The sequence below is a fragment of the Centruroides vittatus genome, unplaced genomic scaffold (assembly GCF_030686945.1).
Source record: "Centruroides vittatus isolate TY-2023 unplaced genomic scaffold, ASM3068694v2 scaffold_1015, whole genome shotgun sequence".
Classification (NCBI taxonomy): domain Eukaryota; kingdom Metazoa; phylum Arthropoda; class Arachnida; order Scorpiones; family Buthidae; genus Centruroides; species Centruroides vittatus.
Window position 1 is genome coordinate 1,429,983 of NW_027122666.1, and position 21,507 is coordinate 1,451,489.

General features: G+C 27.0%; 1 protein-coding gene and 1 long non-coding RNA gene across 7 annotated transcripts in view; one reads left to right on the plus strand and one right to left on the minus strand.

The window, feature by feature from the left end:
* Nucleotides 1-13,470: 13,470 nt before the first annotated feature.
* LOC136986196 (uncharacterized) lies at nucleotides 13,471-16,687 on the minus strand. Its single transcript, XR_010882439.1, has 3 exons — nucleotides 16,465-16,687; nucleotides 16,191-16,308; nucleotides 13,471-13,758 (listed from the first exon to the last, which is right to left on the minus strand). It is a non-coding gene; the product is annotated as an uncharacterized lncRNA (long non-coding RNA).
* A 2,575-nt stretch (nucleotides 16,688-19,262) lies between these two features.
* The window catches only part of Khc-73 (Kinesin heavy chain 73), a 121,245-nt gene continuing 119,000 nt past the window's right edge, over nucleotides 19,263-21,507 (plus strand). For 4 of the 6 annotated variants that reach the window (XM_067283731.1, XM_067283732.1, XM_067283729.1 and 1 more), the window contains exons 1-2: nucleotides 19,264-19,508; nucleotides 20,886-20,970. In XM_067283731.1, the coding sequence (XP_067139832.1) occupies nucleotides 19,454-19,508; nucleotides 20,886-20,970 (140 nt within the window). In that variant the 5' untranslated portion in view covers nucleotides 19,264-19,453. Of the gene's footprint in view, nucleotides 19,509-20,885; nucleotides 20,971-21,507 lie in introns of all 6 variants that reach the window. The other 2 variants (XM_067283727.1, XM_067283728.1) reach the window with 1 other exon arrangement.

Below are 21,507 nucleotides of genomic sequence, written 5' to 3' on the forward strand. Positions count from 1 at the left end.
TGATGCATTCGAGCAGATTTTTTGACTTGATTGATCAAATATATATATATTTCGAATAAGAGATCAAGAACCAGAGCTATCTGAATAGATAATTTTACTTAAAACGTACTAGGGTGGCCCAAAATTCGGTTCGTAAAGACTTTATTTCCGTCTTATTCAATATTCGATCATGTTTTTTCTAACATGTTTCCACCAAATTTTAAAAGAAAAAAAATGCGTAATTCTAAACTTAATTTACGATTTATATTCGTAAGTAAGGCTGGAATATACAAAAAATACGATTATAAAACCGTTGAACAGTGGTAGTCGGTTGCGCCTGACAAGCGGGCTGCCACGTGGGATTTCTCGGGTTTTCTTCACGTGTCTAACACCTAAATAGGGACCAGTTTTCCATAGAAAATCCCCTCGGGGGCATTCTCTCTTGGCAGATCGCCCAAGTGTGCTTTGCCGTAGCCAACCAAAACACGGCTAACCGACTTTTGGGCCACCCTGTATAAATCAATCGGAATAAATCATGCTATTGTTACTTTATTCAAATTTTTTAAATGCATTTAACATAAACATTTTAATTAAATATATTCAAACAATTTAAAAAAGTTTATAAAAAAATTTTAAATATTTAATTATTGTTAAAATAAATAAATAAATCAGACGTTTATTACATATACAATCGACAAATTTCTATTCATTATATGACGCTTCCAACGTTAGTGCATGAACTCATCTGTATGGATGTCTGTCCTCAACTTTTAAAATCGCTACACAAGTTTGCATGCCTGAGTGTCAAATTCCGTTAGATATGATATCAGTAGAATTATGATGATCGAGATACTAGACAGAATAAACCCGAAATTTTAGAAGTCACTCCATGTAAAAAGCGTAACGTCAAACTTTCTTTAGATAAGTGATGAAAGACATACTTTAATTTTATTTAATATTTTTATCGTTTACGGAAAGGTATGAGGCCCTACATTTATGACTGACAGGGCCTCGTCTCATTTCTCTCAAGCTATGTCGATACAGATGAGGCCACCTTACCGTATATATCGCTACAGTGCGCTTACACACACACGTACACGTGATTAAATTCTACTTTTGGTTATGCTTATCGGATTTCGGGGTGGTAAGGATGGAGGTGGGGCCACCCTCTAAAACCTCATTAAAATGAATTGTCGTGGAATTTAGGTATGTCCTCAAAGTTTCCGCCTTCTATCTTAATTAGAAGTGGATAAAATTTTAGTTCCAAGTTTCCTAGATTTGAGAACATGATACAAAACAGTTAAATAAAAGCGTTTAAGAAATTTTTAAAAAATCTTGTTATTAATAATAGGATAATTATAATATTTATTATATAAAATATTTGTCTGGAAAATATAATATGATTCGTTCAATCTGATTGGATGATAAAAATACTCCAATTACATTCAATTAGAATGGAAACTGATTTAATAAGATATTTGAATAAACTGTATTTGAATCTGATTGGCTATTTTATATTACGTATAATATAAATTAAGAATTGAAAAATTTCTATTTTTAAAGGAAAAAAAATACTTTATTCATTTAATTCTTACATTATTTTATTTTAATCAAATTAATTTTACACGAATTTTGTTTTGATGATTTATTTACTTATTTATTTATTTTGGTTCGTTTTATTTTTCTAATTTCAAAGGCTTAAAATTTAATGTTCTATGTAAAAAGTTCTATGAAAGTGTAGAAATAATACAATAAAAACACATTTTCTTGGATTTTCTTCATATACTTTTATGCTTTTCGTAGAGGTGGTGTTATATTTGTGATTAACCCATCTCACCCCTCTCGATCCATTTTAAATATTTCTTAGAGTAGAATAAAATTTTTAAAAATGTTTTTAAAAATATTTTTATTTTTCTGGCAGATTAATAAAATATCTATTCTATTTTATTTATTCAACTTTATAGAATGCTTAAAGTTCGATTTACAGTATTAAATATCCATAAAATTTTAAATACTTTTAACTCATATTATAATTCCGTTGTATTTAAAGATTGAAAATCCAATCTTCTTAATATTATACTACTAATTTATACTGCGATTCCAAATATTAAGAGGCCCACTGGTGGCAAAATAGATGAAACCACCGAACACTAGTAGAGGTCGCGGGTTCGTACCTGACCAATGGGCTATCCACGGAGAGTATTCCGAGTTTTCTTCACGTATATTACGAGTCAGTTTCCCATAAAGTCTTTCCTAGAAGCATCCATCCTTGGCAGATCTTGGTAAGGATTCTGTCTGGAAGTATTCTGCAACCGAGCCCTATCGAACCAAATCAAATCACACTAAAATATTAGGACCTAATTTGTTTAGCCATCAATAATTTTATTTTCTTTCTTTTTTTTTTTTACAGATATGAACTTTCGTCATGATTTTCTGTAAAAACTGATCAATAATAAATAAGTTTTTCAATTAATTGGAGCGATTTTATAACACGATCGTTATCATAAAAAGCGATTTAACTTCAGGAAGTAATTTAATAAATTTTTCTATCTGATATGCATTAAAGCTAGTAAAAATTTCTGTGATTTTTAAAACGGGAATACTTTTATTTAATCTGATAAATATAGCTGTTAATATGTTATCTACTTATATAAATTTATATATAACTTGAGACCAGTCATACTGGATTTCAACGTTCTTTCTTGAGAAATACAGTATAAGTATATATATCTGCATCACTAAATCAGCAATTGACAAACAAGTGATTTTATCTAATTTTATTGCGTGTGATCTAACTAGAAAAAGTTGCTACATCTTTTTTAAATGTCTGACGTAGAAGTCGTGTGACGTTTACAAGTAAAATTACCAGTGGAAAACCTCATTTGAATAACTTTTTTTTCTTCTATATATAAAACAATATCCCTATTACTAAAGGTGGTGTATTTACATCGACAACATACTAGTTTATTTTATATTTAAAATATTAATGTTTATAAATGTAAATAAAAATTTATTAAATATTTAAATTTGTTATATAATTTTCTAGTGATTTTTTATATTAAAAACGTTTCCTTTATGAAAATATTTCAATAACTAAATGTCGGTAGTAAAGGCAGTTCTTAAGCCATTTTTTACCTCCCCACCCTCCCTATTGTGTACAATGTTGTAATTTTGGTTCCTCCTTTCCCTTTAATTAAGTGTACCTCCTTCCCCTTTAATTAAGTGTACAACAATTTATTGGCCCCCCCTTTGGTATTGAAGACTAGTGAATAGCCGTATAACAGCAAATACCGCTGATACCACTAAAAATTCCACTTAGACAATGCCTCGATCGTGTACAATGTGTACTTTTGACAACCCTCTCCTACAATGTAATTAATGGACGTCCCCTTATCCGATATTGTTAATACAGTAAAACCTGTTCAAAACTGAAATTTGCCAAATTGGAAGAAATATTCTGTACCGTGCATTTCCGGTTTACACGGGTTTTCCTGTATTTGCAAAATGATATCGTTATTGTTCGATACACTAATTACAAGACGCTCTCACGAAACACTGAATTGCAAAAAAACGCGGTTAATTGACTTTTGGACAACCCCATTTTTAAAACTGTTTTAATAAAGTAAATAACGAATGCGCCATTTTAAATTGAACACACTGGGACACAACGCGACGCCAAAGGAACACAAAATTATTTATTACAGTCAAACCTGCGAATGACGTCCAATGACGTTGATTATAAATGTCCGTTGTTTAAAAATTATTTTGTATGAAGTTTTTTCAAAATTTCCCAGAAAACTGGTGGCTGTTTAGAGTTGTCCGTTGTTGGAGGTTCGACTGTAGCATTAGAAATTAAAAAAATAAATGAATCTCATTAAGTACACCTGACAAATTTCCTCGTATTCATTTAATAAGTCTCTATTAGTTACGGTAAACCGAAAACATTGCACAGACAGACAAACAGACAGAACACAGAGCGAAACACGAGGAAATTCTATTATTTAATGTACAAATTATAATGGTGAGTGTAAAATTTAATAAACAACAATTAAGAATGAGATTTTCGTGTCGAATGAGCGAATTAAATTAGAGATAAATTAGCATTATTAGTAGAAAAATTTATATATTTTTTTAATTAGCTCAAGCAAATTACAGAAAATCGATTTAATCGATTTTTTAGTAACGCCATCTAGTGTAAAATAAATTAAATTAATCCATAATATTCGATTAATTTTATTTACATTGATATGTTCCAAATTTAAAAACAATTTTTTATCATTTATAAATTAATTTATAAATATAAAAGATTTAAATCACACGGTTTGTTTATTTTAAATTTAAAAAAATGAAATTTATTAAATAAGCAGGGTGGTCCAAAAGTCAGTCAACCGCGTTGTATTTAGGGTTATTCCAGAAACATGTAGCATAAACTGAGTTTAAAACGTGTTTTTTTAAAATTTATATAATCAAATTTTCACTAATTTAGTACTTAAATTAGTGGCAATGTATTTAGCTGGGCTTGAATTTCTATTTTTGTTGGATTAATTTATTTGTTTTATTTAGTGTTCTTTTATTTTTTGCATTGGTTAACTGAGTTTTGGGCCACAATTGTATATTTTAAAAATTAAATTAAAAGTAAACTTAATTAATTAAAACTAAATAACTCATATCTTACAGAATGACTCTACGCATTAATTACATGACAAATTATTCATTAAATAAGTGTAAATGTTATCAATAACCTTTTAAGTTGCTCATCAAAGCAATGTTTAAAAACGATCAATCTTTCGGGAAAAATGAATTTTTTCCATTATTTAATTATCTCGGAATTAAATTTGATCATTTTTTTCCATTGTTAACATTTATATAAATGCTTTATGACAATTGAAGAAGATTGCAATCAATCTTCATATGCAAATAATTCATTGTTAAATATTCACTAACGGATCCTTTATTTATTTAAATGACTTTTAAAGTATCATTTAAAATTAATCATAAATTCTCTTTCTCCTTTACAATGATATAAAATTAATATTTAAATAATTATTAAATTTAATTAATAATATATGAAACTCAACCGAGAAAATATGTATATTTTGGCCATGCTTCGTATCCATACTTATTCAAACCGCCGAAATGTCCTAATCCATAGCCAAAATTGTAATGATTTAATCCAAAATAAGGCTTGAAACCTGTGTATAAACCACCAAAAGAGCCGTAATTTTTGATTCCCGAAAGTGCTCCATAGTTTTTTAATCCTGAAAGGGCACCGTAACCTTTCAAACCTGTTAGAGCACCATAGTTCTTCAATCCTCCAAGAGCCGCGTAGTTCTTCAAACCTGCAATTGTAGCATAGTTCTTTAAACCTGAGAAAGCAGCCAAATTCTTCAAGCCGTATTGATTTAAAGCTAATAAGTTAAGCTTAGCTTTAGCTGCTTCTAGTCCATATTTTGCTATGGAAGCGTAATTGAGAGCACCGATTTTGGCCGGCCATAATGGATCGTAAATGCCTTTAAAGTATGGAGCCGTGTAGAATGGATGCTTAAAACCAAATCCATGCGGATGAACTCCAAACGATTTTTTATAACTCAATCCAAATATTGAAGGTGCTCTGAATATAGAACAATAACATCTATTTGTAGAAATTTAGAAAAAAATAACAATAATAGTAAGACAATAAAATAATTAATAACTTACTTTTTTATTAGCTCGAAGTTTTTTGATAATGATGGCAAAATTATACCGTTGACATGGTTAATGAACATCAATGTTGCGATAAACAAAAAAATGGTTATGTTTTTCATAATGAAACTGGAAGAGTGCCTACAATTTAAAAAATATATTTAGAAAATTATTGTTTTCTCTCACCAGGAAATTGTTTCTAAGCATTTTTTAAACAATAACTGAAAATGTAAACACGCAATGAACCTTCGATAAAGCTTAATAAAAATACATTAAAATTTACATTTTTAGCGCACGTAACGGATAATAAACATGTTGAAACTTGTTACTGTTACACACAACTTTAGGCGGTGATACTGCTGCTGTTGATCTTAAACCGTTGGTAAAATTTATTGATATAATTAACCACATAGGGATTAATATAGTTAGTTTCGGCTCTGTTATAATCTTCCACCACGGTGATCGTATGTCCGAAATGATACAGTGATAACTCGATCACCACTCTCGCCACCAATCACATCGCTCAATTGGATTACGTGACATGACGGCAAGGATTGTGACGTTACACCAACTAAACACTACTCTGGCTGTGTTTACGGGTAACAGTGGCTGACGTCACGTAAGCGATAAACTACGCAGTTTAGGTACATTTAGTGAAGGTGACATCATAACCGATACATGCACCAGGGTGGCTTATGGTAGAAAATTGATAGTGACAAGAAAATATAGCAGCAACTTTAGGTTTTAGATATGTATGAGACAGTTTTATAAGCTATTATTGTTTAGTTTCTTAACTAAATTATCTAAGTGAAGAGCGATTATTTAAGATTTTAAAGCTTACATGTCAAGTGCAATTGTTAAATTGATGATGGATGATCAACGTTTGGTTTTGAAAGTTGAGAAAGAAGAAAAAAGAAAAAATAATTCAAAAAAATATAAAATTTATTATATTTTTAAAGTAAAATAACCATTTATAGACTTATTACTTATTAGTATGTCGAGAAATGCAAAAAAATTAGGGGTTTTTCTTGTATGTGTGGGGGGCACGATTTTGTTCATCTTGTTTAAAGGTGAATAACGCCCGTACTTTTTGTCGAAAATTTCTGAAATTTTGCAGGGAGGTTTGTTTATTAGGGGGTTTGATGCTATTAAATTTTGGTAGTAACGATTATTAGCTCGTATTAGAACTCGTTATTAGCATTTACAATTTTTATAAAACTGAAAATCAAGCATTTTGTCATTTTATAGTAATTAAAAATATAAAATGTTTTTAATAATAAAATATGATAACAGATGGCTCCAGTAACATTTTAAATTTCGCCGGGAAAGTTAAGCAACTCGTTGTCTATATACATATAGACAACGACCAAAAACTGCAATTTGAGGTGCTACATATAAACATAGTATATATATTATATAGCACCTCAAATTGCAGTTTTTGGTCTTGTTAAACATACTTTCAACTAAAAACATTTTAAATAAAGCTACAAGCGAATCTTCTTCGAGATTTACAGAAAAAACAGAACTTAAATTTTTAAAATTCCTTAACAAATAGATCTTCGCTCAGAGCTGTCACTTGAAAGTAGCCAAATTAAAAAGTTGCAAGAAAGAAAATTTTAATTAGTGAAACTTTTGCACGTTGGATTTGTTGTTCTTGGCGAAGTAAAACAAAATTTAACCGCAATCAATTCAAGTAATTGGTTTGACTACAAATTTAACGAATCTTCCAATTTATGTTATAATAACTACCAAATAATCACTAGCTACCGACGTTCAACGATCGAACTTCGTTAAATTTTATTTATGCATTTGCTTCATTTTAATTTCCTGATAATTCGATTAAGTTAAATATATCCAAGATATAGTAGCGTGTTATCCTATGGGCAAAAAGGGAAATCGCCTGGAAAACCCCACCAAAAAAGGGCCCCCAAACTAATCTTTTATAAAAAAATATTTCCCCCGAAACATTCTCCGAAGAAAAATGTCCCCTAATTCAAATTCGCCTGGCCCTCATGAAGAAGCTATAACACACCACTGCCAAGATTATTTTAAAGAAAAATTAAATTAAATGAATGTTTAAAAACGAATAAAGTTTAAATAGAAATATATTGTTTTCCTTATTTTTAGTTTATAGGATGGACCAAAAGTCAGTTAACCACTGTAAAGACTAAATTTCTGTGTTATTTTGTGACAAAATCGGTATAATTCTTTAACAATTTTGTTAAAAAATACTCGTATTTAACCAGTGTACTTGGAACAGGCAGTAAAGTATGGTGACTTTTGGGTTACCCTGTTCTTTGACTGAATAAAATTATAAATTTCTACCGTAAATTAACACTAAAATTTAGAAAAAAAATGAATTACTTATTTAAAATAATCTTATTAAATTGTTTTTCTAAATTTTCAAGGTTGTCTTCTATGGATTTAAAGAGAAATTTAAAAGTAATTTAAAGGGAGTGAAAAATGAAAATTTTCGTTATTAATATTTGAAGAGGAAGTCAATTTTCTTCTCGTTCTACTTGCAGAAGGCATTGCAGTTTTCTTAATTATTGTGAATAGCTAAACTACGCTGGAGGGCATGCGAAAGATTTGAAGAAAGAAAACAATTAGAGCACAACTTGAGCGTAAAAAAACATTATTATAATGTAAAGATTTTAATAAGATAATCTCAGAAACCCGACTTGTTTTGGGATCATTTAAAGATTTTTAAATGATTAAAAAATATATACCTAAACAACCGTAAAAATAATATCTTACCTCAACGTTCGAGTGACAACAAAGTAAAGGGGCGCTAATATTTATATAGTGAATAAATTCGATCAAAAATAGAATGTCAATCGTGACTTTCTTCATTATACAATTATTTAAACAATGTTTATTATGATGAAAATATCTTTAACATCAATAAATTTCATTAATATCGTCACTTACACTTCAACCTACATTTCAATTGACCTCAATCTTGCACACCTAAGATTTATTTCCTGATCACGTGGACTGATAGTTTTCTAAGGAAGTTCATTGCTGAAGGGTGAGAAAGTCATATAATCTGTTCAAATATCAGATTTTTCACAGCTGAGAATTCGTGCGAAAACATACGAATTTAAATGTGGAACATAACGATAAAGCAAATATATATTTTTTCTGAAATTTCATTATCTATTGCTGCCAGTGTTAACATAGTTAACTCTCTTCCTGTTGAAATTGGTTAAATTTAACTAAATAACAATGTGAGTCATGAAAATCCTGACTTCCTGTTGAACTAAATGTATTTGCTTATGAAAGGCTTTAAGAATCAAGCAATAAACATATTAACCTTATTGCAATACTTATCTAATTGTATTGTATTGAACACAAAAAAATGAAAATGATACAGTTAAATCTGTTGTAGTAGCCTAATATCCATTTTATTAATGTGTTAATGCTATTTTTTTAAACTAAAGTACATAATTATCATTTGTTAAACGTTAGTGAAACTTTATTAAAAATAACATCAACTTTATTTAATAAATTAGTAAATACAGCACGCCTCCAGTAATGGCCACTTCTAAACAGCGGCCATTTTTTTTTTCTATAGTCATGTAAGTGGTGTTGTTTACAGGTTTGGCTTATAATTAAACTTTAAAAGAATATTTCATAAATTAAAATAATATAAATATATTTTTTTACATTAATTTATTCAGTTATAAGTAATGTTTTTTTGGACGATAAAGACATTTTAAAAATAGAACAATTTTCAATATCTCCGAGTGGTATTGACATATATTTTTATAGCAATATTAACCTATTATCATTAACTATAGATAATCATGTAGGCTTTAACATCAAATCAATTTTATAATTGACGATAAAGACCAATTTGCAGACAACTGCTTGTATATTAATGTTACAGATCAATAAAACGAGTAAATGACTTTGTATGACTTTTCCTATTCTAGAAAACTCTAGAATTGACATTGCTTGAACTGTATACACAAAAATAAAACTAGATAAATTTAAAGTTATAATTAGTATTCTTCAACTAATTTTTTCAAGTTATAAAGCCAAAGGATAAAATAAATGTGTCCTTAAGGATAAATCAATGGCCAAAAATCTTCTAGTGAGGAAAAAATATATATACTACTGTTTTTTCCTCTCCCAAAGATGTCACAATCGATAAAATGTTTGTCTGAAGTTATTACTTTATTGTGTAAACCTCAGATGTGTTATCTAAGTCTCGGACAAACGTGAAGTAACTTAAATTTTGTCACCCAATTATCTTTATCCTCATAAGTATGCGCTCTTTTTATATTTTATGTCTAAGTTCTTTGTATTAATTATAGTAAAATAAAAAACTCTTTGTGACTCATTAATGACACATCTTATATTACAATTAGCGTAATTTATGACTATTTAAGATATTTGTAACTATAATAAACTTGCCGAAACGTCCTGATCTATACTTTAATAATAAAAACAAGAACTAGATGATACTACTTTCTCGGCTATAACAGAGGGAAAGTATGGAGATCGGTTTAAAAAATGACCCTCCAAGACTTGATTTTTACATTTTTGGACTCGGGAAACCTTGAAACGTCGAGAAATTCAAAAACGTTGGCATTTTTTCCATGTATCGATGTTTGTATGTTTATATTTGTGTGTGGGGTGACTCGATTATTTCATCCAATTTGAAGCTTAATAACTCCTGTTCCTTTTGTCGAAAATTTCTGAAATTTGGCAGAGAGGCTTACGTATAAGAGGAAAATGTTTCTAAAAATTTTCAGGAAAATCGGACAAATTTTCGTGAGATATGACTCCCAGTCTGAAGACATAAATGGTAGCAATAATTAGATATGAAAACAAATTACGAATGCTGGGAAAATCTAAAGCAATGTTCCCAGCTTTTACTTTTTTTATGAAATTAAAAAAACAAAATTATTTATAAGATAATGTAGATAATAAACTCGACTAAAATACTATTAATTTAGCTGCATTTTCGAGTAAAAATATCCAAAATATTCTGGTTGAAAGCAACTTGATTAACAGTACAAACTAATTAAACATTCGTTACTAAACTAATTATTATTAACCACGTCTCTGTTTAATTTGAATGTCTTCGTGAAAATTTAATCAATTCAAACTTTAAAAATGTATAGAAGCAGAATTTGCACGAACGTTGAACTGGAATTTAATTCCGGGAACGCCCATAGCTACAAGATAGAGACTTAAAGTATGGCAGAAATCCATGTGTTATTATGTAACATTAATTATTTGCTATTTATGAACATTTAACATCGTTAATTAATTAATAATAATTGTTTATTTCTCAAAATTTAACCGTTAAGCTTCTTTCTTTTAACACTTAAGGCTAAGGCAAATATTTATATAATTGATGACATTTTTTCACTCCCCATTATTTTTTAATAAATAAATATGTAATTAAGGCTACAAGATGGATTTCGAACTGTAATTATTATTTTTTTATTATTTAATTTGAATTTATATTAGAAAAAATCGGGGAAATTACTTTTTACTATAAAAAGTAGATCCTGAATAATTTAGGGTTTTGGTGAAAGGCGATTTGACAGGAAGAATGACATCATTTTATTGCACGGAAATTATTAATCATCATAAATTTTTTGATTGTACAGAATTTATGTCGCCATTTAAATTAATCTTGAATAATTATCCGAAAGAAAAAAGTATTCGAGGAATTAGCTTTGCTTTTTAAGAATCTTTAATGTTAAGTCTATAGAAAGCCTTATACTTTTCTTAAAATGATAATTAACGTTGATTAAAATTCATTGCAGGGTGCAAAAATCAATTATTTACAAAAACAAAAGTATAATTTTATGCACGGGTTTATATAAAATGCAATATGTTTATACACAGTTTATACATTTATAAACCTATTCACCTATACATTTATACAGTAAAACCTGTTCAAAACGGAAACCTGCTAAACCGGAAACCGTGAGAGTCCGGTTTATGCGGGTTTTACTGTATTTAAAATAAAATTATACGTAAAATATAACCTGGATGTAAGAATGTAAAGTGTATTGTGTAAATTCTTACAATATATGAAATTTAAGTGTATGAAGTTATGTTTATATGTATTTTTTTAATTAAAGAATTACTGTACTTTTCATAAAATTTTCTTAATTAATAATGATTTTCCGGCTGTTATATTTAACAGAGGGGAAAGTATGGCGATTAGTCAAAAAATGACCCACTAAGACTTTACATTTTTGGACTTAGGACACCTTGAAATATCAAGAAATATAAAAAAATTCAGGGGATTTTTTTCTGTACAGTATGTATGGATGTTAAGTGTGCGTATGTGTATGGGGTGATTTTGTTCACCACTTTAAAGCTTAATAACTCCTGTGCTTTTTGTCGAAAATTTTTGAAATTTTGCAGGGAGGTTTGTGTATTAGAAGAATTGAAGCTATTAAATTTTGGTGGTTAAAGGTCGAGGAGGGTAGAGAGTATCTCGTGTGGGGTCGTGCTTAATGAACATTTACTCATTTACAGTGTTTTATAAAACTAAAAAGTTAAGCTTTTCGCTACCTTATAATACTGTAATATAAAAATTAAATAAAATATCATAACAGGTAGCGCCACATACAAGTTTAAATTTTTTTGCCGGGAAAGTTACGCAACTCCTTTTTATATCGTAAAATGAAGTTTAGACTATTTACAAAAAATTTTTTCATTTCTTGAGTCTTTCTTTTAATCCTTTTCACTACTCCAGAAGTAACAGTTATTATGGTGTTATAGTACCATAATAACTGTTACTTCTGGAGTAGTGAAAAGGATTAAAAGAAAGACTCAAGAAATGAAAAATTTTTTTGTAAATAGTCTAAACTTCATTTTACGAAGAAATAATATCCTGAGTTAACATTGAAAATCCTTTTTATATGTTTTTTTTGTTTGTAAATAAGCGATTTTTATGTCTAGTAATGAATTTCAATTAACGTGAATTAATGTCATTTTTAAATAACATTAATTTTTTTTAAGTATCTAATTTATCATTAATCTAAACATAACTTTTTTGTGAAAATATTCGTAATAATTATGAATTAACATGATCTGTATCATGTGTAGATGGGCAATTTACATTTAAATAGGACATTACATTTTTCCGTAAGTAGAGATTTCTGAATAATGAAATTCTTCATGAAAATTTAAAACTGATGTCACTTTTTGTATGCGCGCGTGAAAATTAATGAACCTTGAATAAAACATGAAGCAGCATTTTTTTAAATATGACCCTAATACGACATCGTTTTACCATTTTTTTAGCATGAATGAGCGTGTTTAAAAAAACAAACTATCATTTAAGTAATGCGGTCAAACAGAAATTAAATATAAGTATCTCTTCAGTTCAATTCTATTTAAATTGTATCGTGATTTGTAACTTTAAAACATAAATTTATCTTTAATTTCGTTTACAATTGCCATATAAATTGCCTTATACCATACAGTGTTCAATTTAAATTAATTAAAACTTGGCATATTTATGCGTAATTGTGCTCTCAGAAATCGAAGTTTCCTAATTAATTACTTAAAGTTTGTGTAAAAATATTTAAATCACGCATGAAAATAAACTTTAACGCATAGACATGAAATTTGTACACTGTACTATAAAATGATGCCATTTATATATTATGCATATCAAAATAAAAGTTCAAAATGTTTTTATGTGTTAAATTTTATGTATATTTAAGATCGAAACCTTGTGTTAACTACTCAAGTGTGACGAGACAAGAACTAGGAACATCAAACTGACGTCATATATGAGTAAAACTTAACGGCTACTGTGTTTTATTAACCAATCATGTATTGCTTTGTTTAACATAGTTATGGTCTCTAGAAACGGTTTTTTTTGTTTTAATAGAAAATATATTTTCCCATAATGCATGTGTATGAGGTCAACGACCTATAACTGATAGCCTTTGGTCGGATCAATGACATACCTCTGCTTATATTCTTGTTCACATACCGCAAATACCAATGTCACTTCTCCTGTTTTCATTTTTTTCCCCTCTCTCTTTTTTTCTGGTGTTCTATTATTGAATATTAGCCTGTTTAATTTCCCATTACACCATCTTGCGGCTAAAAAATAAATTAAAAATTAATACAATATAAGTTACATATTACATGCCAGAGAAACTGTTTAATTAAATTCACTTTTGATACATTTAACAGCAAATTATTTATAATAGGTTCATTAATTACTTCAGAGATTAATTTGTAATTTTTAAAATGCTTAAATTAATAACTCTGCCATCTATTGAGTTATAATACAACTATTTTTATGATTATAATAAATTTTTAAGGAGAAATAGCAATTATAATTAATATTTTATTAAATGTAATGAATGAATATTTAACTATAATTATCAAATATTCAAGCACGGAATGCATTAAATTTTAAGACTTTCTTGACATGTAAAGATGGAACAGAATTTAAGCAAACATGTTTTTAAAATGTTTTTGTTTGTTCTTATGAATTTTTTCTTTACAAAAACACAATTTATGTTTTCAGTTTCCACTAGTTTATCTCTCCCCTGTCCATGTTTGCATATGCTTTAAACAAAATCACTGAATGTAAATATTTTCAAAACTGTTATCTTTTTAGGATTTAAATACACGCAGAATCCTCTTTTGTTATAAAATATATTTAGAAAATAAATAAATAAATATTAAAACTTTCCAAATGACCAGTTTTTGTTTTTTGCTTCAATAAAAAATTCACGAATTTTAAATTTTTTGATATGGAAACACAAATTATAATATATAAAATCTTCTTTTGTCAACCTATATATATATATATATATATATATATATATATATATATGAATTTAAACAGTTAATTCTATTTTGTGCTAATTAGATTTAACAATTTTTTAATGCAATAGGGGAATTGTCTTGATATTTTAATGAATTAATAATATAAATGTGATGATAAAAAAATCTACGTATAGAACAGGCTTATATTATCACAATACAGGGTTATCACGCGTCCTCTTTTCTCCGGACGTGTTCTCTTTTTGAATATCTTGATGGGATTTTTTGTAAACATAAAGAAGAGATAAAAAACAAAAATGCCTATATTTTCAATCTAGGATTTTTTATTTTTCATTATAAAATTAATATTTACATTATATATATATTTTTAAAATCGGAACTTACTTTATGGTGTCCTTGTTTTATAATTTGCTTATAACAATATTGGAATTAAACAGTGTTAACTTACATGCAAAATTGCGCAGTAATCCTTATTAAAATAGCAGATTATCAAGAATTTTTCTTAAATATTGAAGGTATGCTGTTACAAATATATATTTTTGTTACACATTCCTGCAGATAACTGAGTACATTGAGTAGCTGTAACTTCTTATTACGATGTAGACAGATTGTACAGTACATCTCGTAGGAATAGTGTGTTATACGAATGGTAGTAAAGTTAACTCAGAAACTTTGCTGAGTTCAATGATACGGGGAGGAATTGATATTTTGTTAATTCTTTGACATGATACAAGAAAACGATAGATTTTTTACTTGGGAAAGATGGATGCTCTTTCGAAAATTGAATAAATTTTCCTTCTCTAGATGGTTTAGACGATGAATAAAACATATCAAAGCTTCACTATTTGTACAGTTCTTGTATCTACTCCTGTTTTGCTCAATTTAACAAATTGACGTTTTCACCATAGAAATAGGGTTACTATTCTTCTGACAAATATGAATTACTACTGCATATGTACAACCCATAAATTATTTGCATAAAATATGAATAAAGATTTATTATTTTTTATTTTAAATTCAGAAGTGTTTCTCGCTCTCTAGTGAAGCTTCGGATAATTTGTTTACATTTTAATTGCCATTAACAAAATCGTATTAACAGCATGTTTCTGTACTCACTCACTCTAAATATCAATCAATATTATGAATAATTACTGTTACGATGGTTCATAAACACAATAAATCAATAGTAAAATCTGTATCATTCATGAATATATGATGTTTTAAGTTCTTTCTATCAAAACTTTACCTATTGGGTTAAATTAATGAATTCTCCGTAAAAAATATTCACCTTTCTTACAGATAGCTTCAACATTTTTCATTGATATCAAGTAAAAGTTGAACAATAACTCTAAATTTAACATTATAATGAAAAAAATGCTTCCTATTTTGAATGAATGTTTCAAAACCTGATTGATATAAATGGTTAAAATTTTAAGAACTCATAAATCAAAGAAGTAAATCGATTCGGAATAGATTTATTGCCTAAGGTTCCTTCACTCTACTTAACCTTGCACAGAATATTATTATTATTATTATTATTACAGTTTTTGTGGTCTGCAATCAAATAATTTCGACGTATAAACGATTGATATAATTTTAATTTCGTAAGAGAAAATTATATGTAATAATAAAACGTTATAAAAATTTAAAGAATCTTTATAACACGCATTTTTAAATAATAATAATAATAATAATAATAATAATACTATTTTAATTGAAATTATATTCGTACTTACAAATTACATTTTTAAAGTTGTTCACAAACATTAAAATCCATCCAAGAACAGCAATTTTTCCACTTTCGAGACTCATCTTTTGATCGATAAAAGCTGGGAAGAACACAAAACGACTTTCCTCCTCAAGAAATATATATATAAAAAAGAAGTATCAAGATTAAATATGCCATTAAAATTGACTTTACACATCAAAGTTTTTGATTTTTATTTACGGCAAATATCTTATGTAACTAAGCTAAAATCTGGATAATTTTTTTAAATAAATAAATATTACCGTTATTTTTCATTATATAAATATAGATGTAGCCTATATCATCTCCATTTAAAAATGATGATAAATTCAAGTTCAATCTCCCTTTGGATATAGATCTGTCTGCATTAGAAATGCTGGAAAATATTTAAAATTTATATAAAAGTATTCATGTTATGATACAGAATTTCGATTCTGAATCAACAGTAACTTATAAAATAAAGGTAGTAATGCTTATAGCTTATATGAATACTGAATAGTAACTAATACACCTCACTATTCATAATACTACTTTCTATATTTTCACTATTATTTTATTAACACTTTAATGCCTATAATAATAAGCTCTGTTTGCTTTGTTACAACAAATTTAAATGCAAATTTTTCACGTGTATTCTCGATATTAAAATAATTTTAATATACAAATTATGAATTAATTTAAGTATATAGTAAATACATTTTAAATTATTATTTATTGTTTTTCCTTATAAAGAATATATTAATTAAGAAATTCTAGTTAAATATATATATTTTTAAATTCGCCATTTTTTTTTTATTACTGTAAATAACTTCTGTAATTTGAATAGGAAAATAATATATACAACATTTTCTTATTCAAATTTATTTACAGAAAAATAAATAAAAAAAATGGTAATTTTTAAAATATGGAGAGAAAATTGAAAGTGTTTATGAAATAGTTTGCTTATATTTATTAATATATTCTTTATTCATTTTTCTCTTTCTGTTACACATGCAATAATAAATTTACACAATTTAAATTGATATATTCGTTTAAATTCTGTTTTAAATATTTAATTTCTTTCAACTGTATATGTATATAATATTAAAAAATAACAAGAAAAACAAGAAGAAAATTTTTGTTTGTACAGCCAAATTTCCTTTTCCTTGTATCTAATTACAAACAAATGTAACAATTTCATTTAAAAATGTATTATTTTTTGGTTGCTTTGAAACGTTGTAGTTTATTATTCATCATTATTTTTTGGAATTATATTTTCGAAATTGCAATTTTAAATATTTCAGCAGGATTTACAAAATTGAAAATTCAAATTAAATTTTATATACATTAACCAAATCTGTTTATAGTTAATTCATTGTGATTGTGTGTTTTATGCAGACTAAAACATCCAGTTAATTAAATACTCGTCATGAATTTTTCAATGATGCGTATCTTAACAATTAAATAATCAAATCATTTAAACAGTCGGAAATGGAAAGAGTATAATTTTTACTTGTTATTTAACTAAAAATTTTTTATTTTTAGTGTGTTAAACAGAACTGTTTGTCTGTACATAGAAATCAGTTTAAAAAATAAAATAAAATAAAATAAACTTTACAGGACTACACAAAGTTTCAGATCAAATGATACGTTTATTATTTAAATTTACTCGCATAGATTTTCTAATTTAATCGAGAATTTACTATTGTTTATACAGTTATAAATCTTGTTGACACAATATTATAAAATCTCCGACTAAAGGCATCAATCAAATTTAGTGTTCTCACTTTTAAAGTTATTTAGATAAAGCTAAAAAATAAAAATCTTTTCGACAACAATGCTTAAGTGTATAGACATTCTTTATCGATGTGTTCACATGGGTGATTGTGAAAATGATGTTTGTAGTCATTTCTAAATGGATTTCTCCTGTAGTCCAATTTAAAGAATCCCGGTCGATACTTATACAGCGCAAAACAAATTTTGTTACAAATTCTATCTAAATATCTAATTTTTAATCAGTTCTCATATTCTTCCCCCCATTTTTTTCTTCCTCATCTCCTTATCTAATAAATGCTTACATGTCCTTTTACTTTGCTCTTCTTGTCACCGTATCGGGGAATTGTAGGGTAGAACTAAATCCAATCTAGGAAGCTCCGTAGAGATATAGATACAGCACTCCATCTGATTCTGAGAGGATAGAAAATATAATAAATCTTGCTTACCCAAAATTGTTATATTGTTTAACTTAACGTGAAAGTTTAAATTGGAAAACAATTATTACAGTTATAAATTGTTATACTTAATCCCTTCATTTAATCTATTTAATACTCAATTATGTAAAGTTAAACGTTATTCTAGACGAGTTTACGTTTTAAATGAGTTTGTTTTGCATGTTTGAGTTCGAAATTTTCATACGTCAAGTATAAATTATCATAGATTAAACGGAAAAATGTTACAGTTTATCGTTAAAATTGGCAAATTTTTACATGATTTTAAGGTTCTTTAAATTAAAATTTATTTCAAATTTAATTTGCTGGAAAAAAAACACACTCCCAAGAATAAATTACCATTGATTAAAGTCTATTGAACTGCCACTAAAAAGATTTTTTAATAGATTTTACTGTTATTTAATGGTATAAAAATTTATATATTTTTCCTCTTAAAAAATTATTTTTAAAATACAAAACTCATTTAATTGTTTTAACATAAAATTTAACATAAATTATCAAGTTAAATGCGAATTTTTACAGAATATTTTCTAACTTTCCAACTATAAAAATTAAATTTTCTATTTGAAAAATTTATGCAAAATTTTTTTACAACTCTTCTATATTTAATATGCAGAAAAAAATGCATATAAAATTTACCAATTTTTATATATACATTTCTAGAGAAATCGATTTCTTTAGAAAAAAATTGTATATGTAATTGAGTGTTACGGAATGTAAATAGATCATTTTTAACACATGATTAAATTGATTTATTTCGTATGCATAAACAATTGAAGATTTTTCTGTCGATTTCTACTAACAGATGGCAGCATTCTTCAATTTTTGTTACTTTGGTAGCATACCGCTACCTACTCCAGCATGCTACGTCATGAACTATATAGAGGCTGCGAAACATGGCGATGGTATTATCGTAGTGTCGGTATGGAGGCGTATTGCTATACATGCACCCGTATAGGATATGTTTCTGTAAATTTCAAATTGTACATTTAGATCAGTGGAACAACATAGGATATACAGTATAACGTATATTCAACGTTGGAACATGGCGACGGATAAGGTGAAAGTTGCTGTGCGGGTGAGGCCATTCAATCGAAGAGGTAAGTGCACAACTACGGCACCTACTTGCAGTCAGGCTCTCGAAATCATTTGCCACCCCCTATAAGAAATACTGGCTGATAGATACAATACACCTGATATTAAAACTCCCTGCTGGCATGATACATACAATATACTATCAAGAACATTTCATTTTAATTCTGTTCATTTATTAAAGTATCTATAGTATGGTAGTTTATATACCTCAAGGGGATTTTAATAATATATATATAACTTCATATTTTTGTAAATATTTTTGCCACATATTTGATACCAAAGTATTTCTATTTATATGGCAAATAAAATTGTGTTTTATAATCCTGTCATTTGCCATTTAGTATGGGATATTTAATACCTATTTCACTTTTTCATGATTAGATTAATGATCATCATATAGAAAATTACTTAGTGTTGCACATTGATCTATTTAAAAAAAAATATGTATTAAATGTTACACATTGTCAGCTGTTATCAAAACAGAAGTAAGAATTAAATTCTTGTAATTATTAAATACCTTTATTTCATATTGTAAATGTTTTTTTATAATATTTCTGATGATGAAATAATTTATTAAAAACAGAATATAGGTCTGTTGTCTGCCCGTGTGTCTCCGATAGAATTCTATGGTCCCGAATCCGATTGTTAGTATTTATCGCAAATCTGTTCTGCTTAATTTAAATCATTACAAAAACAAAATCACTTGAGCTGTCATTGTTTTTGTTTAAATTGAGAAAGTGATTAGTGATTATAAAGTTAAATAATAAACTTTAGTTTGCATAATTGTTAAAATATTCAGTTTAAATGAAGTAACTTCTTTCTAATTATAATATAATAATTTACTCTTTCTGGTATTAATTTTGTAAATCCTACTTTAAATTTAATATATAATAATTAAATATAGAAAAATAAGAGAACTTACCATTTAAAATATTAGTTCTGGTATGCCTACTTACTGTTTAATTAAATTCAACTTTATTTCTGCAAAGAAAATTTATTCAGGAAATTAATAATAGTTATGATTAACGTATTTATTGGATAATGCTTAAATAAGTATGAAATATGTTTTTCTTAATTTAGCCTTTTGAAAGATTTTATTTTTTATTTATGATAAAGTGATAAATATATAAACTGTCAACTTAAACATGGAAACAGACAAATTAATTGGTTAGAACATTAGAAATTCTAGTAATAATTAAGAGTATTGAATTTTCTAACCTGATTAATATGGGCAGAAAATTTAATTATGATGTATTATTATATTTACTGATTAACAAACAGAAGCTTTTCTAACCATTTTCAAACTATATGTTAAACTATATTGATTGTAAATAATTATCGATACATTTTATGTTAATGACATTTGGACATTTATTTAACAGAGATTGAATTGAGCACACAATGTGTGCTAGAAATGGGTGATCAACAAACTATTCTCCACCATCCAAGCTCTACCAAAGGAGAAAGGTAAAATATGTATAAAGATTTTTCAGAAATAATTCAATAATTTACTGCATGTTGTAATTATAATTTATTCTGTAGAGAAACAAAATTCTAAGTTAATAATAATTTATTTATAATTTAATAAGAATATTAAAAAGTAATATTGTGTTTAATCTTAAAGACTGAATATAATAGTTTTTCCTTGAAAAAATACTGTCGGGAATTTTTTCCAGCATCAGGGAAAATTATTTACTAAAAGGAAAAAGTAATTTCGTTTCTTTAATCAGAAATATTTAGAAAATAATTTTATAAAATGTGTATAAATCTGTGGAAGAGTGTAAATTGTTTATGTAAATAGATTTATGTAAAAGTTTTTTTTAATATATAATATCTGAATGAAAAATCTTGGCAACAAATATTGTTAAATGCAATAAAAATAAAAGATAATTTGATTAAAATGTGAAATTAATATTTTGTTCTTTAAAAGTAAACATTTATTAGAAAGTAATATATTTTAAATACTGTAAATAATAAGAAAAAAAGATTTATTTATTTAGGACA